Here is a 26,103-nt window from a genome sequence, read left to right on the forward strand (position 1 = left end):
CTCTTATTCACTATTTATATAAATGATTTAGACAAAAATGTCAAATGCGCAACTTCATTTTTATGCTGATGATACTGTTATTTACTGTTGTGCCTCGTCTCTTACAAAAGCTTTCCAGAACTTGCAAACCGCTTTTTATACTGTTCAACATACCTTGTGTCAATTGAAGCTTATCCTCAATACTGACAAAACTAAAACTAATGGTGTTTTCTAATGGAAGAAATAGACCTCTGAACCTTTCACCTATTACTACCTTTCAGGGCAAGAAGATTGAGGTTGTAACCTCATATAAATATCTTGGAATTTTAATTGATGACGGCCTCTCTTTTAAATTGCATATTCAACAACTTACAAAAAAATTAAAGCTGAAATTTGAATTTTATTTTAGGAATAAGGCCGGTTTTTCTTTTGAAGCCAGAAGGAGGCTAGTATCAGCTACATTTATGCCTTTACTAGACTGTGGGGATATTTTATATATGAATGCTTCCGCTCAGTGTTTGAGAATAATTGACACCCTTTACCATGGCACTTTGAGATTTATTTTAAACTGCAAAACCCTTATGCACCACTGCACTTTGTATACCAGGGTTGGCTGGCCTTCTCTAGTCACTCGTAGGCTCAGGCACGGGTATACTTTTATTTACAAAGCCATTTTGGGGTTACTTCCTTTTTATTTGGGCATTTTTATTGTTCAGAAATGTGGTGGGTACTCTCTTCGTTCGCTGGACTTTATCCTGCTAACTGTTCCAAATGTCCGAACTGAATTTGGTAAAAGGGCTTTTATGTACTCTGCGCCATCGTCTTGGAACGCCTTACAAAATACTTTTTAAACTGGAAGAACTTGTCCAGATTGGTATTTTTAAATCACTGATGAATGATTTTGAGACTGATTGCCTGACCTATCAATGTTTTTAATTTGCTGTTTTTGATTTTGTTATACTCTTGTGAATTCTATGATGTTTTTTTTTTCTTGTAGTTTTTCATGTTTGTCTGTAATTTTTGTAATGACTTGGTGCTGCCTATCTTGGCCAGGATGCTCTTGAAAAACAGATTTTAAATCTCAATGAGCCCTTCCTGGTTAAATAAAGGTAAAAGGTTAAATAAAGGTAAAAGGTTAAAAAAAGTAGTGCTGCAGATAGCAGCAGGTAATACAGACCCTCACTGCCTCTTTCAACCCAACACTAGCTACCAGATAGGAGTCTGTGGGTTATTATGTGGTCTATTCCCTCCCATAATTAGGCCACCGTGGTAGATGAGAGTGTGCCTTGACCTCAGTGTCATCTCTAATAATAAACCTCCCGGGAATGGCTAAGGAGGGATTATCTGAACTGAGCATGTCTCATGTAGATTAGATAGAGCTAGGACAGGGGAAGCAATGGCATAGTGTAGCCATCTCCCCTAGTGCATATTTCATTCAGTGACAATTTGTGCATCGAATAACACCTTTCATTTGGCACATTAAGAAAAGTATATTTACATGCACAGCTGTATATTTAGACTGCTGTCATGGCATTTCTAAAAAGGCTGTGGTTATTTGACGGTTCCAGGAACGGTGTGGGTATTTATAAAATGTTGTTTGAATGTAAGTTGAATTGCTATGCTTTATCTTGGCCAGGTCGCAGTTGCAAATGAGAACTTGTTCTCAACTAGCCTACATGGTTAAATAAAGGTGAAATAAAAGTAACGGGGCTCTATGTGTTCACACAAGTACATTGTATAATGTGATTATTGATATGTCTATTCCTGAGATTGTGTGTGTGTGTGTATACAGATGATTGTGTATGGTGCTTAATTTCTCCAACAGGCTCTGGCCCTTATTGAGCTGTACAATGCTCCAGAGGGCCGCTACAAACAGGATGTCTACTTGCTGCCCAAGAAGATGGGTGAGTCCTTATTATATCTTCATTTGTTTGGAGCGTTACATGAGAATACAGAGAAATAGTGGCTGTAGTGGTAGTTATAATAATTATGTTATGGTCTAGCTAGCTAATCAATTCCACGCTTCAAGATTTCTTCGATCACGTGGACTGGGATATGTTCCGGATAGCGTCAAACAACAACATTGATGTATACGCTGATTCGGTGAGCGCGTTTATTATCAAGTGCATCGGTGGTGATTTACACACCTTCCCCAACCAGAAACCGTGGATTGATGGCAGCATTCACGCAAAACTGAAAGCTTTTAATCAGGGCAAGGCAACCGGAAACATGACCGAATACAAACAGTGTAGCTCTTCCCTCCGCAAGGCAAACAAGCTAAGCATCAGTATAGAGATAAAGTAGAGTCATAGCGACTCAGACACGAGAGGTATGTGGCAGGATCTACAGTCAATCACAGACTACAAAAAGAAAACCGCCCGTGCCACCGACATGGCCCGCTACCAAAACCTGCGGACTCTCCTTCACCGCAGCCAACGTAAAACATTTAGATGTGTTAACCCTCGCAAGGCTGCCGACCCAGACGACATCCCTAGCCGTGTCCTCAGAGCATGCGCAGACCAGCTGGTTGGTGTGTTTACGGACATATTCAATCAATCCCTATAACAGTCTGCTGTTCACACATGTTTCAAGAGGGCCACCATTGTTCCTGTTTCCAAGAAAGCTAAGGTAACTGAGCTAAACATCGCCCTGTAGCACTCACTTCCGTCATCATGAAGTGCTTTGAGAGACAAGTCAAGGATCATATCACCTCCACCCTACCTGACACGCTAGACCCACTACAATTTGCTTACTGCCCCAATAGGTCCACAGACGACGCAATCGCGATCACACTGCCCTAACCCATCTGGACAAGAGGAATACCTATGTAAGAATGCTGTTCATCGACGACAGCTCAGCATTTAACACCATAGTACCCTCAACTCGTCATTAAGCTCGAGACCCTGGGTCTCGACCCCGCCCTGTGCAACTGGGTCCTGGACTTTGACTGGCCGTCCCCAGGTGGTGAGGGTAGGAAACATCTCCACCCCGCTGATCCTCAACACTGGGGCCCCATAAAGGTGCGTTCTCAGCCCTCCCGTACTCCCTGTTCACCCATGACTTCGTGGCCATGCACGCCTCCAACTCAATCATCAAGTTTGCAGGCGACACTACAGTGGTAGACTTGATTACCAACAACCACGAGACGGCCTACAGGGAGGAGGTGAGGGCCCTCTGAGTGTGGTGTCAGGAAAACAACCTCACACTCAATGTCAACAAAACAAAGGAGATGATCGTGGACTTCAGGAAACAGCAGAGGGAGCAGCCCCCTATCCACATTGACGAGACAGTAGTGGAGAAGGTGGAAAGTTTTAAGTTCCTTGGCGTACACATCACGGACAATCTGAAATGGTCCACCCACACAGACAGCGTGGTGTAGAAGGCACAGCAGCACCTCTTCAACCTCAGGAGGCTGAAGAAATTTGTCACCAAAAACACTTGCAAACTTTCACAGATACACAATCGAAGGCATCCTGTCGGGCCTGTTACGGCAACTGCTCCGCCCACAACCGCAAGGCTCTCCAGAGGGTAGTGAGGTCTGCAAAACGCATCATCGGGGGCAAGCTACCTGCCCTCCAAGACACCTACACCACCCGGTGTCACAGGAAGCCAAAAAGATCATCAAGGACAACAACCACCTGAGCCACTGCCTGTTCACCCCACTATCATCCAGAAGGCGAGGTCAGAACAGATGCATCAAGGCAGGAACCGAGAGACTGAAAAGCAGCTTCTATCTCAAGGCCATCAGACTGTTAAACAGCCATCACTAACATTGAGTGGCTGCTGCCAACATACTGACTCAACTCCAGCCACTTTAATAATAAAAAAGTGGATGTAATAAATGTATCACTAGCCACTTTATATAATGTTTACATACCCTACATTACTCTTCGTTTATGTATATACTGTACTCTATACCATCTACTGCATCTTGCCTATGCTGTTAGGCCATCGCGTGTCCATATATTTTTATTTACATATTCTTATTCATTCCTTTACACTTGTGTGTGTATAAGGTAGTTGTTGTGAAATTGTTTGATTACTTGTTAGATATTACTGCATGGTCGGAACTAGAAGCACAAGCATTTCACTACACTCGCATTATCATCTGCTAACCATGTGTATGTGACCAATAAAATTTGATTTGACAGCATGCAGCAATTCCTGCTCTAGCTGCTTAATCACTCCCTCTGCGAGTGTGGACATAATGATACTGTTTCACAAGTGCTTGTTTTGGACAAGCTGTTCAAACCACGTCCACTGGTTTCTGAGGCCCTACTTATGCCCTCTGATGACATGAGTGAGGCATTCCTTTACGTTGACACAAATCGTTACATTGAATAAAATAAAACATTGTTTATCATTTTTATAATTGTATGTGTGTTGTGATTGTCTCAGATGAGTATGTTGCCAGCCTTCACCTGCCCACCTTTGATGCCCACCTGACTGAGCTTTCAGATGAGCAGGCCAAGTACCTGGGTCTCAACAAGAATGGCCCATTCAAACCCAACTACTACAGGTACAATCATCCATCTAAGATCCCTTTAAATGACACCCAAATATCAGATTTATGTACGATTTATCTGCAATGGATCCCCACATCCACAACATACATGTTCTCATTGGTCCAATCGAGTTAAGGTAAAGTACAGGTTTGTATGCTGTACAGTACAAACATTTGACTGCTAGGTTTATGTTAATTTTTGTGTTTCACAGGTATTAGCTTGCATGACTGGACCACAACTCTGCACTCCTTGACTTGGACAAGGCCTGGATGACCAGAAGATAATGAAATCTATATTTTATTTTTTAAAGACAGTTTTTGTTTTCAAATCAAGCTCTATCCCGTCATCATCTTCAGTAAATGTTACCCTGTTTCACTTGCTGTTTTGTGTGTTTAGTTTCACCATCAGTTCTGTAAATACACACCTCCTCTAAGAAACCAGCACGCAGGATCCCACTGGCCATGAATGACTAATTAATTGAAAGCACTTAAACTCTGCTCTCTGCTAGAGATGTATTTTTTTCTACAGAAGTCTGATTTCATACCCACAATCCACTAGAATAGACACTTTTTTTGATGGATAATCAGTAGTTTGTTTTATGTTTATATTATTGTGCCAAATGATTGTGTAGGGAAGGGGATCGTTGTGATTGAGATTTTATTTGTTTTCTGCATTGACGTCGCTACACGCTTCTCAAATCATTACATTCCAGCCAGGGGAACAGGGAGAAATGGCCTCTACACTAGAAAGTCCCAATTGCATTTAAAGGTCCAATGCAGCTGTTTGTATCTTAATATCTAATCATTTCTGGGTCACAATTAAGTACCTTACTGCGATTGTTTCTTTTTTTTTTTTACTATTTTAATTGAAAACAAACAGCTTCTTAGCAAAGAGCAATTTCTCAAGCAAGAATTTTGCTAGGACTGTCAGGGAGTGGTCTGAGTGGGTTGGGGAAAACCCGAAAACTAGCTGTTATTGTCAGAAAGGTTTGGAACTCTCTTATTGGTCTATTGACTAATTTACCGTCTGGTGATGTCATCAGGCAGGCCAAACTCCATCCCAACAAAACAGGCTGAAACTTCAGGCAGTCTTTTCAAACAGCGCTTACTCTAAAAGGGCATTATTGTAATTTTAACAATTCCACAGCCTTATTCTAGAAATATATATAAAACAAAGGAAATGAAGTGTTTGACTGCACTGGGCCTTAAACACATTGTCACATTTCCTACTGGAAACATGATACCCACATAGATGTTTATTACCAGCTGTTAATTTTACTGCTCTATCCTCTCTCCCTTTGGAACAGAGCTGAAATGTGATTGAATTGAAAAGATGATTACTTTTACTGACTGAACCTCCTAAGCCGTACATGTATGCATGCATGTACAGTACAGAAATGTAGTTATCTTCACCAACGTGTAGATACAGGAAGGTATGTGTAACCAGAAGAGCGATTATCCAATGTGGCACTGGTTTTGATTGAGTCTCACATGGTTATAGGGTAATAACACTGAAATGTTTTGCATTAGAGGAGTCTTATCAGACTCAAATGACAATAGTGGAGTTGACATTTCTCCATCTCTGGTCCTAATTATGTGGAAATTTGTTTATTGAAATTATTTTTGAAATATTGTAGTTGGCTGATAGTTTATTGTTACTGGTATCATTTTTTTGTGTCGTGAATCCTGTTTTCTCTTAATGTTCCTAATCACCATGTTGTTCTTCTCTGTTCTCTACATCCATACCTGCGTGTTTTCATGTCACCATCACATGGTCACTATTGTCAGTTTTTAGCAGAAAGAATAACCTTACACAGTCAACCAACTCTCCATAAGGGAGAGTTGTTTTTCAGTGGAGTAATGATCATCATCAGACTGCAAACTGCATGTTTTATGGTGTTTTTTTTTATTTCACCCGCCGATAATATTACAGAGGGTAAATAATATGTATGTATTACCTGTGCATTTAACAGACCACTGTCACCCTGGTCTGTTAACATGGGACACTGAGTCCATTGAATACAGACCACATCTGTGCATACAATTTTAGTTTTTGCTGAGGTTTTCAGGCTTTTCTGTCCTTCCATTTTAGCTGTGTGAAACAGATACTGTTTAATTTGTGTATATGTTCGCTGATGCAACTGTGAGATAAAGCACTTTCATCTTTGCACTACTTAAAGCTGTTGGGCATTACAAGCAAGGACTTATGCGTGAGAAGAACATTGTTGGCGGGACATTGGCGTCGTAACGTTGGTTACTGGTCAAGTGACAGTGCCTTGTGACTCATCTGCTACTGTACATATTCATCACTTGTAGGATTATGTCCGTCTGCTCTCTTCCTCTTTGGAAGCTGTCCAACAGTGTTCTGATTCTGCAATATAATCGCTGTGCACAAATCTAGTGGTCTCTTATAAAGATTTGTACTTATTGGGGGGGTACCAAAACTGCTTGAAGTGTCAATATTTTAAAGTTACTTCCAGTGTGAGTTAACAAAGTAGTTTGAATTCACTTGTTTTGTAGATACCATTGTTTTTGAAAGTACAGTACATTTTGGGTATGGTCTGTATAGCACTACCAAAAGCATGCCATAAAGTAAAAATGACTCGATCGCCCAGAATTCCTTTACATGCACTGCATTGATTACAATGCTTCTATCAAGTTCCGTTTTAGTTAAATGAATCTTCCATATTTTTTATTCATTCATACTGTCATAACGATAAGGACTAGCCGGATGTCCTAATAACTGACAAATATAGTCAGTTTATGAAACATTGTCTAACAGGAGAGAGTTCTTATCTCACCAGCTTTCAAGTCCAGGGTCATTTGGCTGTTGTATGCAACAGTGCTCTGCAATTTCACTTCAACCGACGTAAATAGTGAAGAACTCTAGTGACATAATTATTATGCTTATGTGATTGATTTGTAACCATTTTTAATAATTTAATCTCGAAAATACCATATACCAAGTGACAAGTTTCACTTGTTGACAACAGTATTCAAAACCAAGTGATGTGTGAGGAGCTGAAATGTTGACCCTTTTATTATTTGAAGCAAGGATCACTGAGACGTACATGATGCGAGAATTGCTTATGTATCTCTGGTTTCGACAAAACAAACTTTTTAGCTGATTATTTGAGCTTTGCAAATGAAATCATAATGTTAGATTTATACAGTACTATGTATTATTTGTCTGTGTATTATTTGGTGAAGTCTGGCTGAGTCTCAATTCAAATTGATTTACTTGAATGCTCTCCGATGCTGTTATTTCTGTTTCTGCTTTCTGTTGGTTGATGTATACCTATCCCTTTAATAAACTTTTCTGTGTTTGAATTAAACTGCTCGTGCAAAAATGTTGTCCTATTTCTGTAACTGACTGTATGGGGGTTTTCCACTTAGCATAATATTTTCTAACACTGCTTTAAATGACAAAATATAGATTAAAGTATAACAAATATTTGATTTGGCTGCTTCAAATAATGTAAGACTGGGCCAACAATGACTGTGTATTTCAGTCCTAGCTCCTGATACGTCTACAGCAGCCATAGGTTAACTTGCTTCACTGCCCTCCAAACACGGCAGAGGAAATCTCCCTCCTTGGGTGATTTATGATCACTTGCTTTTTGGAGCTTTGACTAACTCATCTTAGATAACAACCCAAAGCTGCTGTGCCAAGCAGAAGTGCTTCCACACATCTTCACCCAGCACTGGCATGGCAGGGTCAATTGGAAAGATGTACACAAGTGTGTCAATCATGTGTAGAAAGAGGTCATCATAATGTTTTATTTAACCTTTAACTAGGCAAGTCAGTTAAGAACAAATTCTTATTTACAATGACGGCCAAACTCTAACCCGGAAGATGCTGGACCAATTGTGTGCCACCCTATGGGACTCCCAATCACAGCCAGTTGTGATAGCCTGAAATTTAACCAGGGTCTGTAGTGATGCCTCTAGCACTGACATGCAGTGCCTTAGACCGCTGCTCCACATTATGGTCCAGTAGTTGTTCCAGTTTTGTGCTCATCTTCTCTGCAGTGCTCTCCACAGTCACCAGGTCTCACAGGGTATCTTCCAGAGTAACCACTGGGATGGCGCTTCATCATGGCTCTCACAATCAGACAGGTGATATCTCTTTCAACTTCTGGTTTCAAGTATAAGTTGACCTCTTTTCCACTGGCCACTGACATTCCAAGGATGTCAGACAGGTGCTTCTCCAGATCATCCAGTAAGGGCCAGTCCCTCAGGACGAGTGTGGAATCCTCTGGTGCACCACATTAGATTAGGTTCAGAAGTTTGGTCACAATGGTGTATATGGTTGGAAAACCAATCCCAAGAAGTTCTCCATGGACAAGAGGGGACTCCGATAAAGCAGAAGTTTATACCGGAGGAGGGTCCAGTCTTGCAGTCAAATGTGATCGGCTGACGGACACTTCGAGTGACCGCTGTCATGACAGTCCCAGAAGCCTCACCATATCCAGCAGCCAGGGCAGCCACACTCAGCAGGTCATCAAGTATGGAGTGCACATTCCTGACCCCACAGGCCTGAAGAATATGACCTGCATCTGCTTTGTATCATTTAAAACATCTGTGAAGTGCAGAGTACCCAGCCTGGGTTGGGTTTCCCAAAAGCATCTTAGCACTAAGATCATCTTATATCCATTTAATTGGAATTAAGATTACCTTAATGCTATGATGCTTTTGGGAAACCCAGCCCTGGTCTCATAGACTATGCATAACATAGTAAACATACATCTGGGACACTTAAATTAGTATGATATGTTAGGTTTGGTATGGTTACATAGAATCCGGGACACTTAAATTAGTGGGCCATAACTAAAGTTGGGTGATTGGTTGGGGTGGGCGTATAACGCAAACATCTAGCAACCCAAAGGTTGCATTTTAGCTAATTAGTAACTTTGCTACTACTTACTACTTTTTAGCTACTTTTCATGTTAACTAACTCTAACCTTAACCCTTCTACCTAACTCATAACCCTAACCCCTAGCCTAGCTAATATTAGCCACCTAGCTAACATTAGCATTAGCCACCTAACTAATGTTAGCCACAATATCATATCATTTTTCAAATTCGTAACATAGTGTATGATTTGCATTTGGAAATTGTAATTTGTAACATACAAAATGGATGATGGACATCCACAAAATAAATACATAGCATACGAAACTTAACATATACTAATTTGGGTATACCGGATTTACATTTACTATGTTTCGTCTACCCCTGAGTCCAGGTTGGAGTACCATCAAGGTCCTGCAGAACAGATATCGCCACCCACATCATCAGGTCGACAAGTGCCATCAATGCTGGTGATCCCTCTCCCTCAGGGGAGTCTGCAGGTTTGGCTCCAACGCTGAGAATCACTGGTGACAATTTCCACCACCTTCCAAGATGCACTCTGTAGATGGGAGGCTGGGAAGTAGGTCAAGTCACTGTTGTTGTCCTCAGTGGCCTTGGAGTAAGCTTCTGGATGAAAAACCAATTGGTTTGCTTTGAGTCACAGTCTGCTCTCTGCTTGTAGTATTTATGCTACAGCAAGACAGAAAATAAAGGCCACAAGTTCAGAGACCATGATACTACAGGAAATAATGGAACTGATAGCCAATAAACATCTGTATCAAGTGAAGTGACATACTCACAGGTTAAGAGAGGAAAGGGAGAAACACTGACCCTTCAAGGCTATTAGACTGGGAGTTCCTCAGTGAGTAGGCCCGAAGAGAGAGATCCAGATAGGATGAGTTTTAGATTTCTTGTGCTTATTGCTATGATTACCAACTGTACTGCACTGATTGGGTGTAAGAGATTTTAGTGCAGAAGATCTACAGGGAGTTTTGAGAGGAGTGGTTCCATCCTTCCAGGCCTGGAGTAGGATATTTTTTGGGGGGGGGTGTACTGAATATGTGTAGCACAGGCAGCCGATAGTACCTTAATTGGGGAGGATGGGCTCTTAGTAATAGCTGGAACGGAATTACTGAAATAGTATTGAACACAAACACATGGTTTCCATGTGTTTGATACCATTCCATTTACTCCATGCCAGACATTATTATGAGCCATCATCCACTCAGCAGCCTGCTGTGATGTGTAGGGGTTTCTTTTCTTCTCCTTTTCCATTTTGTTTTGTGACAAAAATGTTCAATTCACACTCCGAACTGTAAAAGGCAGCAATACGTAAGTAAGTCTGCGTCGGGGAAGAGATTGCTGAGGGTGTGAATGAGAGTGCGAGACATGAACCAGAGGCGGAAGAAAGGCTCCAGGCTCAAACCTGTCTTCTGAATAAATACCTAATGGTGTTAAAGAGTACAAAACAACAACTGAGTATGAGTTCCTGTCTCCTGTTACAGGTGACCATGGAGGGAGTGACATCCCACTGGGCACACACTGTTTGAATCAACGTTGTTTCCACATAATTTGAATGAAATTACATTGAACCAATGTGGAATAGACTCTGAATTGACATCTATGCCCAGTGGGTTGGAGTTTTGAAGTTTTGAAGTGAGCTTGACCAGGGTGAAGTAGAGACTTCCAATATTTTCCCTGAGGAGCCTGAGATGATTTTGGACTGGTAGGAGTGACATTTTTTTTTTTAAATGTGGATTCCTGCTTTTTGAAACTGGGTAAAGGACAAACTGGGAACGGTTACATCTGTGAAAGTTTTTGTATAAATGTTTTTTGCATCCTCCGCCCAGAGGCAGCAGGTGTTCCGCGTCATGCATCTCAGGGCTCAACCTGTGTCGTTCTTTGTTTCCCTGGAGCAGGGCACCGCTCAAAGGAGTGATCAGTGGGGTGGCATTGAGTGTAAAGGTGGTTAAGATGAGAAATAATATTCCTGGTGTTTGTGATGCCTGCCGTTTAGTGAGACACAGACCCGGTGAAAATAGTGAGACAGAGAATACGCTGTCTGTCTTTTTAAGCTTTGATATGGACTTTCTATCTGATAAGGTCAGGCTAGGGTATATTAGCTATTCGGTGATGGTGTTTGTTCCGAACCCACTATGATGCTCAAAGTGCCAAGGATTTGGACATGTGGCAGCAGTATGTAGAAGGGAGATTCCACAATGTGGAAAGTGTGGAGGAGGGCATAGTCAGAGGGAGTGTGAAGTATAGGTCTTCTCGGGTCAAAACAATTGGACCCGGACCCGAGGACAATCAGACCAGAACTCAATATAAAAATTTAAAAAAGGGACCCAGACTCGAACGGATCAGAGAACATTCAGACTCAAACCCTAATGGACCCGACGACAACCAGACCTAGGCCAAAACCGTACCCTAACGGGTCTAGACAAGAACCGAGTGACAAAAAAACTATGTCTATCATCCTAGTTGCTCTTCTGGTTAACAAATGTCTTTATTTGTTGGTTAGGTCTTCTATAAGTCAATAAATTCAGCTTATTCACATAAAATAAATATGCTATAGACTATGCAGAGCTGTGGTCGGGTCCATTTGTGTCCACTCAGGACTATCAGCTAGTTTACATAGACCCGAGACCTGATGACAATCAAACAGGTCTCGGCATTCGGGTTTGGGTTGACCTTTAGTGTGAAGTTGGGGTTGAGAAATCACTGTGTGTAAACTGTGGGTGTGCCCATACAACTGAGGATCCGAAGTGCCCTGTATGAGAGAGACACATTGAGATTGCCAGAGTTTGAGTGGGGAAGAATATTTCATATGCTGAGGCAGTAAGGAGAGTAGAGGATAGCCCAAGGATGAGGTATTCGACTAGGACCCCCCCAGTGAGTAGGCCTGAAGAGAAAGATCCAGAGAAGTTTGGGTTTTATTAAGGTTGGATTTCTTGTGTTTATAGCCATGGTGATCAACTGCACTGCACTGATGGAGCGGAAATTGATGTGGTAGTTGCAGCAACATAAAAATATTGGTGTGTGAGAGATTATAGTGCACAAGATCTACATGGAGTTTTGATAGAAGGGGTTCCAACCTGCAAAAGGCAGCAGTACTCAAGACAGTGTCTAGTCGGCCTGAAATTCACACGAAGAAGAAGAAAGTCTGCGTCTCGTCACCCGGAAAGCCACACAAAAAAGGAAAACTTTGTTGGTCAATCAAACATGGACGTTGGTGGTAATGGTGGTGGATTGATTGTTAACAATAAACAGAGGGCTATGTTACCCAACAAAAGTAGGGGTGAATTTGTCCGTAATCAAAGAAAAGACTCGGAGGTAAGGACAAAAAAATACTGGTTTACTGTATTACGTTCTGCATCATAAATGCATGTTTTGTGCTAGCAACAAGCCGGACAGTAGCTAGCAACTAGCGCGTTAGCCGATACATGCTAACTAGATATTTATTTATCCCGTGGTCCGTTTTCACCCATTACAATTGTTCTGATGACCAACAAACAGTAAGCTAGTCAAGAATTGTGGCTCGCTTTCAGAATTGTTAACCCTGAACACGGAACTGCCACTTGTCCAACGCTACCTGTTAGCTAGCTAGGTAACGTTTGCTACAGTAGTTTGCTACTTGCTATAGCTATCCAGCTTCTGTTTAAATATAGCTCAAGCCTTCTGCTATTCAGAACTCGTTACTATAGTAGATATATTACACTATTATATATTACAATATTAGGGCACTTCGGATCCCCCCCCCCCCTTTTGATCCTACAGCCTACTATGGGTTCACTGTATTGAATACTGTCAAATCCAAATGCAATGGACTTGCTCCATCTGGCTGCAAACTTAAAACAATATTTCCCTAAATAAAAAGACTACGGACATTGGAATGTGCCCACATTTTCGTCTCTTTGTGGTCCGAAATAGCAATACAGTAGTGTATTTTTGTCTGTGTTCCGACATAGGGCTTCTCTGAGTCTCCAGACCTCGAGTTTGAGTATGCAGATACAGACAAGTGGTCTGCGGAACTGTCAGGTGAGGTATTTCTGGACAACCTCCTTTATTATTTTTTAAATAGTGACCTCTATGACATATTCTCTTGTGAATTTGGTACCAACTTTGCCTACTTATCTTCTCCAGAGCTATACAGTTACACTGAAGGACCAGAATTTCTTCTCAACAGAAAATGCTTTGAGGAGGAATTCCGAATTCATGGTACATACCTTATCGACTTGAATGCTTTGTCTTCCTCCAGTGTGCTTATATAATACCTCTGACTGAGTGTGTTTTGTTACTGCCCTATCTCAGTGTCTGATGATAAATGGACTGAGCTGGACGTGTCTCAACACAGAGCTCACGCCATGCGTCTACTGGACGGCCTGGAGGTGATCACCAGGGAGAAGAGGCTGAAGGTGGCCAGGGCCATCCTTTACATGGCTCAGGGTAGGTCATCAGCTCTCAAGGCTTTAGCAGCATAAGTTGACTAAGGAAGCCTGTGAAGAGGTAGCTGTTGCCATATGTTTTTATAGTGAGGCAGCCAGCAAACAATGTTTCAGCACTTAAGTCATGTTTCCTATCTGTGGCTCTACAGGGACATTTGCAGAGTGCAGCTCTGAGGCAGAAGTGCAGCACTGGATGAGGTACAACATCTTCCTGCTGCTGGATGTTGGCACCTTCACTGCTCTGGTGGAGCTGCTCAACATGGAGGTTGAGTAAGTTGGAACTACAAATCAGTGAGATGTCATTGTTTTTGGGATGAAATTCTTTGCTATACAAAATGTTGTCAAAATCAGGTAGCTGATTCTTCTTTCTCTCCTCTTCTCCCCTCTCTCTCCTCTGCTTCTTCGCTCTCAGTAACAGTGCTGCCTGTAGCAGTGCAGTCAGAAAGCCAGCAATCTCCTTGGCTGACAGCACAGACCTCAGGTAAGATTACACATGGACTTTCCTGCAGCTCTATATAGTTATACACAAGTGTATTGGAGTCCTCTGATGCTAGTGTTCCTCAGGGTGCTGCTCAACATCATGTATCTGATGGTGGAGACCATCCAGCAGGAGGACCCAGCTGACTCACCTGAGTGGAGGGCCACCAGGGAGACCTTTAAAACAGAGCTGGGTAAGAGTGTGTTTTTATTAGATAGAAGGGTTTTGTAGAGGAGTCATTTTGGACTATAGTCTTTGCTCTTTCCCCCTCTCTCTCCCAGGCTCTCCTCTGTACAACAACGAGCCCATCTCTGTCATGCTTTTTGGCATGGTGACCAAGTTCTGCAGTGGCCACGCACCCCACTTCCCCATGAAGAAGGTTCTTCTGCTGCTGTGGAAGAGCATACTGGTGAGAGAGGGATTTTATCTTATTTAGCTGATTTTGGCTATTGTGTTAGCCAGGTACTTTTGGCTGGTATATATATTAGCCTCTTACAACATGTCTTCTCATACTCTCCAGTTCACCCTCGGGGGGTTTGAACAGCTCCAGAACATTAAGGTGCGTAAGCGAGAGCAGCTGCGCTTGCCCCCCCTCCCAGAGGACAGCATCCGGGTCATCAGGAGCATGAGGGCAGCATCGCCTCCAGCTTCTGCTTCTGACCTCATTGAACAGCAACAGAAACGGGCACGTCGTGAACACAAGGTAACCTCTACCGTGCCTGAATGAAATCTCAATGCAAGGCAACAAAGTGAAGGCAGCCCCCTGTTTGACACCTGCTCAATGTAACATTGTCAGGCTCATTTGAAAAGTACCCTTTCCTCTCCATTAGTCCCTGACAAAACAGGACAACCTGGATGCCTTCAATGAGAAGGACCCCTACAAGTCAGATGACCCTCGTGAAGATGAGGATGACAACGATGACAATGACAACTCCATGGAGGTGGAGCCTTTTCCCATGGAGCGGGATGAGGTCATGCCCCCGCCCATCCCACACCCCCCCTCAGAGAGGGTGAACTTCCCCAAGGGTCTGCCCTGGGCACCCAAAGTCAGGTACGGTGCGGGGCTGAGGGAGACCTCGAGAAGACCATTTGCTACAGATTAATGCTGTGTCTTTAGATGTACTTTGTGGTTTTATGTGTCTTGTATAATGTGCCTAATAGTGTATGACTATTTTTTTGTTTTGTTTGCTTTTACAGGGAAAAGGACATAGAACATTTCCTGGAATCAAGTAGAAGCAAATTTATTGGCTATACGCTTGGAAAGTAAGTTCAATTGGTGTTTTTTTTTTCTTCATTTAAAGATGCACTATGCAGAAATCGCTCCGCCAGATTGCTAAAATTCTAATGGTTAACCTAATTTTTTTGTGACAAAACAAGCAAGTACAGTGTAGAATATTATTGTTCCCTCTAAAGCGCTGTGAAATATATTTTCCAAAACCAAAAATATATTATTTTCAGCTGTTTGAAGCTGGTGTACAAAACCCAAAGTAAAAGATGCAAAACAAAACTTGAGAACGGGAAGTATAGAAATAGCTCACATAGAACAGATCTACAGCTTCTTAGACTTGCTTTCAATGCGAATAACAGATCTATAACACACTTTTCTATGTGAATTTGGTTGGGTTGCCCAAGAGGATACTATGGGATTTTGGCAACGAGGCCCTTTATCTACTTACCCACGGTCAGATGAACTTGTGCATACCATTTTTATGTTTCTGTGTTTGAAGGAAGTTGCTAACTGGCGCTAGCGCAAACCATAGTCTTCCAGTCATTGCACTAATGCTAGTTAGCATTGGCTCGTGAAACTACCTCTTAACTTCCTACATACTGGACGCAGATAAATAAAAATGATATCCACAAGCTCATTGCCCAAATCTTGAAGTATCCCTTTAACAGAGATTTACTATTTGTCTTGAAAAGTAGTTTCCTGTCGAGGATCATTGACCTAGATTTCGTGGTTATTTGTATTGCAGTGACACAGATACAGTTGTCGGCCTACCCAGACCCATCCATGAAAGCATCAGAACATTGAAGCAGGTATTATGCAGTTCTCAATATGTCTCAAGCATTGTTAAACATGGATTGATGTTCTAGTTCTTGCTTAATAATCCTGCATTGTGCCTGAAAGAGAGCGGCTCAAGTTGGGCTGGTCTGTGACTCACTGACACGTTATTATTCAGAAGAATGGTGCAACCTCAGTGTCACACAATTGAGAACTTAATTTCCAAAGGATATGAGTTGGATGTGGTTCTGTACAAAGAGATGATATGAATGAATATATACAGATAGCAAAACAATGAGTGGGTAATTGGATACAGTAGCACAAGCAATATAATTGTTATCCCGCTAAAGTCTATGCATTTGGTTGAGGGGGGTTATACTAAGCTAATGTGAAATTGTTTTAATATGTCGTACCAAGGATCATTTTGATATTTGATTTGATATAACGTTGAGTTTTGCCTCACTCCGTTTAGCCCATAAAAACACGTTGAATAACATTCATACATGGAAAAACTGTCAAAAAAGGAAGTATATTGTAAAGTGGGACCCATATTTAGCCCCTTTTTCTTGCTCAACACTACTTCCATTCATTAAAAAAAATTATAATAATAACAGTTCCTGGTTACGTTTTGATGAGTCTTGTGAAGCTTTTGGGCGTCATAGAACAAATCAACATGTTGGTGAGAATCTAGGCTTGAGATGATGGCGTCATTAGTTTGTAGCTCAAAACGTTTGGATTCTACAGACAGAAGTTGGCACATTGGTGGGACCAACTTCAGATGAGTCCCGTGACACTTGTGGGAAGTTGAAAGAAACATTGATTTTGGGAGAGTCTCAGCTTTCCATAGTGGGGTCATATAGTGCCTTCAGAAGGTATTCACACACTCCATATTTTGTTGTTACAACCTTGATTTAAAATATATTAAATAGAGATTTTTTATCACTGGCCTACACACAATACCCTATCATTTCAAAGTGGCATTATGTTTTTTCTAAATTGTCTTGGGGGGGGGGGAAAAATCTCTTGAATCAATAAGTATTCAGCCTCTGTTGGCAAGCCTAAATAACTTCAGGAGTAAATATTTGCTTAACTCACAAGTTGCATGGACTCAATCTGTGTACAATAATGGTGTTTAACATGATTGTTGATTGACTACCTTATCTCTGTACCCCACACACACAATTATCTGTAAGGTCCCTTAGTCGATAAATGAATTTCAAACACAGGTTCAACCACAAAGATCAGGGCGGTTTTCCAGTGCCTCGCAAAGAAGGGGACCTATTGGTAGATGGGTAAAAAAGCAGACATTGAATATCCCTTTGATCATGGTGAAGTTATTAGTTACACTTTGTATGGTCTATCAATACACCCAGTCACTGGGTGTATTGATACAGGTGTCTTTCCTAACTCAGTTACCGGAGGAAGGAAACTGCTCTGGGATTTCACCATGAGGCCAATAGTAACTTTAAAACAGAGTTTAATGGCTGTGAAAGGAGAACCGTGGCTGGATCAACAACATTTGAGTTACTCCACAATACTAACCTAAATGACAGAGTGAAAAGGAAGCCTGTAGAGAATAGACATATTCCAAAACATGCATCCTATTTGCAATAAGGCACTAAAGTAATACAAAAAAAATGTGGCAAAGCAATTCACTTTTGGTCCTGAATACAAAGTGTTATGTTTGGGGCAAATCCAATACAACACACTACTCAGTCCCACTCTCCATATTTTCAGGCATAGAAGTGGCTGCATCATGTAATGGGTATGCTTGTAATCGTTAAGGACAGGGGAGTTTTTCAGATTTAAAAAAATAAATGGAGCTAAGCACAGGCAAAATCCTTGAGGAAAACCTGGTTGTCTGCTTTCCACCAGACACTGGGAGATTAATTCACCTTTCAGCGGGACAGTAACCTTAAACACAAGGCCGAGTCTTCACTGGAATTGCTTGCTAAGAAGATGGTGAATGTTCATGAGTGGCAGAGTTACAGTTTTGACCTAAATCTACTTTAAAATCTATGGCAAAACCTGAAAAATGTTTTTCTAGCAATGGTCAACAACAATTTGACAGAGCTTGGAGAATTTAGAAAATAATTATGGGCAAATGTTGCACAATCCAGGTGTGGATAGCTCTTAGAGACTTACCTAGAAAGACTCACAGCTGTAATCGCTGCCAAAGGTGATTCTAACATATTGACTCGGGTGTGAATACCAATGGCTGTGCACCTGCCCAGTCATGTGAATTGGAAATAAGATGCTAATATATTTCATTTTCAATAAATTTGCAAAAATGTCTAAACATTTTTTCACATTGTCATTATCGGGTAGATTGGTGAGAGAAAAATATATATTTAACCCATTTTGAATTCAGGCTGTAATGCAACAAAATGTGGTAAAGTCTACACTTGTTGTATTCGGCACATGTGGCAAATAAAGTTTGAGGGGCATGAATCATTTCTGAAGGCACTGTCTTACACTGAACAAAAATATAAACGCAACATGCAACAATTTCAAAGATTTGACTGAGTTACAGTTCATATAAGGAAATCAGTCAATTGAAATAAATTCATTAGGCCCTAATCTATGGATTTCAGTTAACTGGGCAGGTGAGCAGCCATTGGTGGGACTGGGGGGGGCATAGGCCCACCCACTTGAGAGCCAGGCCCACCCACTGGAGAGCCTGGGCCAGCCAAACAAAATGTTTTTCCCCACAAAAGGGCTTTATTACAGACCAAAATACTCCTCAGTATAATCATCTGTCTGGATGGTTGGTCTCAGATGATCGCGCAGGTGAAGAAGACATGTGAAGGTCCTGGGCTGGCGAGGTTACACATGGTTTGAGGCGGCTCATGGTACAGAATTAAACATTAAATTCTCTGGCAACAGCTCTGGTGGACATTGCTGCAGCCAGCATGCCAATTGCCCACTCTCTCAACTTGATGTAACCTTTATTTAACTGGGCAAGTCATTTATTTTTGATACATCTGTGGCGTTGTGTGACCCAACTCCACATTTTAGTGGCTTTTATTGTCCCCAGCAGAAGGTGCACCTGTGTAATGATCATGCTGTTTAATCAGCTTCTTGAAATTCATCCACCTGACAGGTGTGACATAATCTTGGCAAATGAGAAATGCTCACTAATAGGGATGTGAACCAAATTTGAGAAGGTTTTTGTGTGTATGGAGCATTTCTGGAATCTTTTATTTCAGTTCAAGAAACATGGGTCCAACACTTTACATGTTGCTTTTGTATTTTTGTTCAGTATAGTTAGTAGCCCAAACCGTTCGGATGCTACAGACGTTTTTGTCCTGGTCTGAGAAACACCACTGTTGCTCTGCCACCTTCCACAGCAAATGCGGAAGGCCTACATTGGCGGATTGAGATGCAGCCCATGCAGAAAACCATATCTATAACTTAAATAGACAGCTTTTTATGGAAGATTTTTTTTTTTTATTATGGTCATTCGATTTCTGGGTGGACATCGATTCTAGGGGGATAGGGATGTACGAAAAGGACTGTATAACACCTAGCACAACTACTATGAACAACTAACAATACAGATTGGAACCGTAAACAGCGAACACAAGTTACAATAGTTACACCAACTCAACTTTGTCCACTCACTCCATTACACATGTCCACTTGGAGAGAAACTGAGGATTCTCTGACCTTTGAAGGGCTGTCAGGTTTCTGGCCCTCTAGCAACCTGACCCTAGCACCCTATCAATGGCCTGGTCACTGGGATTGAGGGGCAGGTTTATCATCCCCCAGTCTCTCTGGCACTGTTGCGGGATGGGTGGCGTGAGGTGATGAGAGAGGGACCTCACCACTGGTAGTGGGAAGACCGTGACAGTGTTCTCCATTTCCTTGCAGCATAAGTACATCTCTATAGCTGAGATTCAGATTGCCAAGGAGGATGAGTTTCAGAAAACTCCATTGTCAGGGGTGAGTGCCAATGCATATCACTGACCTATCACTGCAGGAATATTACTGTGCAAGAGAAAGGGCAACAAGTGTTTATTTAAAAAAAAATGTATTGTGTTTGTTTATAGGGGGAAGAGGATGTGGAGATGTGCTCCACTGAGCTGCTATACCAGGGCATTCTTCCCAGCTTGCCTCAGTACATGGTGAGTGTTCTGCTCCCCTTGTATGCTGATGAACATAGATCTCCAGTCCATTTCTATCACCTCTAAGCCCTTGGCAAAATTAACCTGTGACTCTTCTCCCTATCAGATTGCCCTGCTGAAGATCCTGCTGGCGGCAGCCCCCACCTCCAAGGCCAAGACAGACTCCATCAACATCCTGGCAGATGTGCTGCCTGAGGAGATGCCGTGAGTCAACTGTTCGTTTTGAAAGGGAGCTGTATTCAGTTGAGCTCCAATTGAAAGGGTTTGATTTGATACTGTATCTGCAGGACCACGGTGCTCCAGAGCATGAAGCTTGGTGTAGATGTTAACCGCCACAAGGAGATCATTGTTAAGGCCATCTCTGCCATCCTGCTGCTGCTTCTCAAACACTTCAAACTCAATCACATCTACCAGGTACTGGCAACCCACACTCAACCACTGTCACCAAATACAGTCAAACTCTGACTTAGCCTCATCTACCAAGTATTGACAACCACTTAATAGGAGTGGTAATTTCTCACAAGCACCTCAAACTTGTGAATGGTCTTACCTTGCCTTACCCTTCAGTTTCTTGTGGGATTTTTTTCAACAGTTTGAGTACATGGCTCAGCACCTGGTGTTTGCCAACTGTATTCCTCTCATTCTCAAGTTCTTCAACCAGAACATCATGTCTTACATCACAGCCAAGAACAGGTACGTTGGTTGATTTGAGCCATTTCAAGACTCAGATGATCAAGAAGTTCTGTGACCTTTTTTTAGTAATCATCTCTCTCACCACCTTTCTCATTCTATCTCCTGCAGTATTTCTGTGCTGGACTTCCCTTACTGTGTGGTGCATGACCTTCCGGAACTTACTGCAGAGAGTTTGGTAAGTTGCACACTCCATCCCTCACATAATTGAAATACTTATTGTAATATGAGCTGCTGAACTTAAACAAACACCTAGGAAATGTTGTTGTAGAAGAGGTGAGGAAAACACCAGGGTACCTAATGGAAGTGTTACAGTAGTCAAACATTGGAGGTGAGGTGTTGGTACCAATTGGTTGGTTTGTCTGTGTTCTTCAGGAGGCTGGAGACATTAACCAGTTCTGCTGGAGGAACCTGTTCTCCTGTATCAACCTGTTGAGGATTCTGAACAAGCTGACCAAGTGGAAGCACTCCAGAACCATGGTGAGGGAGAGACCCACCCACCCAAAACAATGCAGAGTTATTCTTATTCACTAGGAGAGACATCAGTCTGCGATTCTTTTAGATCAGAATTTCATACCTTGCACCTCTCTCTGTCAGATGCTGGTGGTGTTCAAGTCTGCACCTATCCTGAAGAGGGCGCTGAAGGTCAAACAGGCCATGATGCAGCTGTATGTCCTCAAGCTGCTCAAAGTGCAAACCAAGTACTTGGGCCGCCAGTGGAGGAAGAGCAACATGAAGACCATGTCTGCCATCTACCAGAAGGTCCGCCATCGCCTCAATGACGATTGGGCCTACGGTAACGGTGAGTTGCTGTCAACACAAATCGACCCAGAAAAAGCCCATTGAGTTTTTCAGTCAGTGATTGACATGATATGATTGGGAGCCTCATAGCTGCTATCATAGATGTAACCGTGAAACATTTCCCCACAATGACTGTGAACTGCTAAATGTAAGCACCCCTACGTTTATCAAGTTACCCCATTACCCTAAGTAATGAGCTTCCATGTTTCTTTGACAGCAGACCTGGATGCGCGGCCCTGGGATTTCCAGGCAGAGGAGTGTGCTCTGCGCGCCAACATTGAGCGCTTCAACAGCCGCCGCTACGACAACAACCAGAGCAACCCTGACTTCCTGCCCGTGGACAACTGCCTGCAGAGCGTTCTGGGACAGCGTGTCGACCTGCCGGAGGACTTCCAGATGAACTATGACCTCTGGCTGGAGCGAGAGGTCTTCTCCAAGCCAATATCCTGGGAAGAGCTACTGCAATGAGACAGGGCTGGGGTTGGGTGGTGGTGCTATAAGGAGGTTTTCATTACACCTCCCCAAGGTGGTAACAATGGTCTATATCCCCACCTCTTTAAGTGTACCTCCTATAAGTGCAAATGTTGCTGAACAAGCATATCTGTTACTTAAAGACAGCATTCATAGAGCACTGCATTTGTTTGTGAAAACGATGCAGACATGAGTCCCAATAACAAACCTTATCCTTGCATTGTTGTCACCTCATGCAGAGAGGAGTAACAAGTCAGTAAGTTATATTTAGGAGATAAAGGGTCAACAGCAAAGCCACCTAAATGTGGACCTTCTGCATTTCCCCTGCACAGTTGGACCAATCATTTATAATCCCTGAATCCAGGCACTAGACCAGGGTTTCCCAAACTTGGTCCTGGGGCCCCCCCTGGGTACATGTTTTGGTTTTTGCCCTAGCACTACACAGCTGATTCAAATAATCAAAGCTTGATGATGAGTTGGTTAGTTTAATCAGCTGTGTAGTAATAGGGCAATAACCAAAACGTCCAGAATCAAGTTTGGGGAAACCTTGGGGTAGATTTATCCCATGTAGAACCCTTTTTCGTTTTGAACTGGACCTTTTTACAGAGTGCTATAGGTCTTATCAGCCTTGTCAAACCTCCCAGGGTGGGGATGTTAACCCTTTGTATTCCGGACTTCTTACACACTTAACCCCACTTCTGGGTGGCGGCCCAGTACTTTGCCCTTCAAGCACTACAGTATAGTATGATAACCCTTAGGAACAAGTTCAAAATAAAAAGTGTTCTGTTTGTAAGGGAGGAGTTGCTTGAGTGTGTACAGTATGTGTCTGACTTATGGTTACTGCTTTAACCTCCTGTTGATCAGGCTTTTGAGTCCTTTTTGATGTTCCACTGTTACTCTACGCACTGAGTGTCCATTGGCTTGTATGAATCACATACCTGTATGCAACCCAGGCGGAGACCATTTGGTTTGGTATTAAGACATTTTAATTAAATTTACAGACTAACGTTTTAACCTAAAGCAACAGAAAAACGTGCTGGCGCACTCCACAACCTGGTTGAATAAGAACTTGGAAAATGTACTTTATTGTGTGTGTGTATACAGTATTTTTGAGAGAGTGAAGAAAGAAACTAAATGAGCCCTATGTTATTATTTGTGGTTCTCACTTAAGCTAACAGGTGTTTGTTTTTTTTACTCAAGGGAACAATTTTGCCCACCTGATAACTCCTCAGATTTAAGAATTTTATAGTTGCATTGTGCTTATACCTATTTGCTGCTTCAATTTTTTTTTTTGGTCTTATGGTTATTAAATCTAAGATGGAGAAATGAAAACAGATGTTGGGGAAAAAAACTTATTTATCATGGCTTTTGTCAATCTGTTTTACATTGTATGACTAAAAATACTGGATAAAAAGAATGCTCCCTCTTGCTCTGTCATTCTTGTTTTTGCTTTATTTATATAATGGAATAAGACATATTTCTGTCAAACATCTTGATTTTTTTTCCCCTTTTAAACTCAGCAAACAAAGAAATGTCCCTTTTCCAGGATCCTGTCTTTCAAAGGTAATTTGTAAAAATCCAAATAACTTCACAGATCTTCTTTGTAAATGGTTTAAACACTGTTTCCCATGCTTGTTCAATGAACCATAAATAATTAATGAACGTGAACCTGTGGAACGGTCCCTAAGACACTAACAGCTTACTGACGGGAGGCAATAAGGTCACAGTTATGAAAACTTAGGACACTAAAGAGGCCTTTCTACTGACTGAAAAACACCAAAAGAAAGATCCCCAGGGTCCCTGCTCATCTGTGTGAACGAGCCTTAGGCATGCTGCAAGGAGGCATGAGGACTGCAGATGTGGCCATGGCAATAAATTGCAATGTCTACTGTGAGACGCCTAAGACAGCGCTACAGGGAGACAGGACAGACAGCTGATCGTCCTCGCAGTGGTAACAACACCGGCACAGGATCGGTACATCCAAACATCACACCTGCAGGACAGGTACAGGATGGCAACAACTGCCCAAGTTACACCAGGAACGCACAATCCCTCATCAGTGCTCAAGACTATTCGCAATAGGCTCAGAGACGCTGGACTGAGGGCTTGTAGGCCTGTTGTGAGGCAGGTCTTCACCAGACATCACCGGCAACAATGTCACCTATGGGCACAAACCCACCGTCGCTGGACCAGACAGGACTGGCAAAAAGTGCTCTTCACTGATGAGTTGCGGTTTTGTCTCACCAGAGGTGATGGTCGAATTTGCGCTTATCATCGAAGGAATGAGCGTTACACCGAGGCCTGTACTCTGGAGCGGGATCGATTTGGAGGTGGAGGGTCCGTCATTGTCTGGGGCGGTGTGTCACAGCATCATCGGACTGAGCTTGTTGTCATTGCAGGCAATCTCAACGCTGTGCGTTACAGGGAAGACATCCTCCCTCGTGGTACCCTTCCTGCAAGCTCATCCTGACATGACTCTCCAACATGACAATGCCACCAGCCATACTGCTCGTTCCGTGCGTGATTTCCTGCAAGACAGGAATGTCAGTGTTCTGCCATGGCCAGCGAAGAGCCCGGATCTCAATCCCATTGAGCACGTCTGGGACCTGTTGGATCGGAGAGTGAGGGCTAGGGCCATCCCCCCCCAGAAATGTCCGGGAACTTGCAGGTGCCTTGGTGGAAGAGTGTGGTGACATCTCACAGCAAGAACTGGCAAATCTGGTGCAGTCCATGAGGAGGAGATGCACTGCAGCACCTAATGCAGCTGGTGGCCACACCAGATACTGACTGTTACTTTTGATTTTGAACCACCCCCCTCCCCCCCTTTGTTCAGGGACACATTATTCAATTTATGTTAGTCACGTGTCTGAGGAACTTGTTCAGTTTATGTCTCAGTTGTTGAATCTTGTTATGTTCATACAAATATTTACACATGTAAAGTTTGCTGGAAAATAAACGCAGTTGACAGTGAGAGATCGTTTCTTTTTTTTTACTGAGTTTAGTGAACTTTTGCTAACAACTACTGCTTTCACAGACTATCCACATTGACTCAATGCTCATCCATAGGTCTCTAACCACTCAACCTATGCTACTGCTAAAATTATTATTGATTTGATTTATTACTCCGTTATGCTGCAATCCATTGATTATTGATTGCCATTAGTATTTATCTACTTATCCTACTACTGGTCACTATTACTCCTGTTTACATGTATATATTACCATAAGTATCTACATATTCCTACTACCAGTCACTTTTCAGCTCTGTTTACATGTACATTACCATTCAAAAGTTTGGACACACCTACTCATTCCAGGGTTTTTCTTTTTTTTACTATTTTCTACATTGTAGAATAATTGTGAAGACATCAAAACTATGAAAGAACAATCATGTAGTAACCAAAAAATGTGAAACAAATCAAAATATATTTTAAATTATTTGAAGTAGCCAGCCTTTACCTTGATGACAGCTTTGCACACTCTTGGCATTCTCTCAACCAGCTTCATGAGGTAGTCACCTGGAATGCATTTCAATTAACAGCCGTGCCTTGTTAAAAGTACATTTGTGGGATTTCTTACCTTTATGCTTTTGAGCCAATCACTTGTGTTGTGACAAGGTAGGGGTGGTATACAGAAGATAGCCCTATTTGGTAAAAGACCAAGTCCATATTATGGCAAGAACAGCTCAAATAAGCAAAGAGAAATGACAGTCCATCATTACTTGTAAGACATGAAGGTCAGTCAATCTG

At 42.2% G+C, this 26,103-nt stretch overlaps 2 protein-coding genes across 4 annotated transcripts in view; both read left to right on the forward strand.

Moving 5' to 3' along the window:
* LOC110528086 (S-adenosylhomocysteine hydrolase-like protein 1) overlaps positions 1 to 7,827 on the forward strand; it is a 62,264-nt gene extending 54,437 nt beyond the window's left edge. For both annotated transcript variants that reach the window (XM_036983638.1, XM_036983639.1), the window contains exons 15-17: positions 1,805 to 1,883; positions 4,378 to 4,498; positions 4,696 to 7,827. In XM_036983638.1, coding sequence (XP_036839533.1) covers positions 1,805 to 1,883; positions 4,378 to 4,498; positions 4,696 to 4,702 — 207 coding nt within the window. In that variant the 3' untranslated portion in view covers positions 4,703 to 7,827. The remainder of the gene's footprint in view (positions 1 to 1,804; positions 1,884 to 4,377; positions 4,499 to 4,695) is intronic.
* Positions 7,828 to 12,464: 4,637 nt separating this feature from the next.
* Positions 12,465 to 23,791, forward strand: LOC110528087 (striatin-interacting protein 1 homolog). Of its 2 annotated transcripts, none has more exons than XM_021609892.2 (21): positions 12,465 to 12,673; positions 13,309 to 13,378; positions 13,484 to 13,558; positions 13,652 to 13,786; positions 13,935 to 14,055; positions 14,198 to 14,266; positions 14,350 to 14,456; positions 14,545 to 14,672; positions 14,784 to 14,966; positions 15,094 to 15,314; positions 15,461 to 15,526; positions 16,237 to 16,300; positions 20,139 to 20,210; positions 20,318 to 20,392; positions 20,499 to 20,596; positions 20,680 to 20,806; positions 20,985 to 21,085; positions 21,194 to 21,260; positions 21,458 to 21,562; positions 21,680 to 21,884; positions 22,101 to 23,791. In XM_021609892.2, exons 1-21 carry the CDS (start codon positions 12,563 to 12,565, stop codon positions 22,349 to 22,351), a joined length of 2,451 nt encoding a protein of 816 aa, XP_021465567.1. In that variant the 5' UTR covers positions 12,465 to 12,562; the 3' UTR covers positions 22,352 to 23,791. The 2 variants fall into 2 exon arrangements, with proteins under 2 accessions (XP_021465567.1, XP_021465568.1); XM_021609893.2 differs by having other exon boundaries at positions 12,477 to 12,673; positions 22,104 to 23,791.
* Positions 23,792 to 26,103: the final 2,312 nt, after the last annotated feature.

Source organism: Oncorhynchus mykiss, chromosome 7, assembly GCF_013265735.2.
Source record: "Oncorhynchus mykiss isolate Arlee chromosome 7, USDA_OmykA_1.1, whole genome shotgun sequence".
Classification (NCBI taxonomy): Eukaryota; Metazoa; Chordata; class Actinopteri; order Salmoniformes; family Salmonidae; genus Oncorhynchus; species Oncorhynchus mykiss.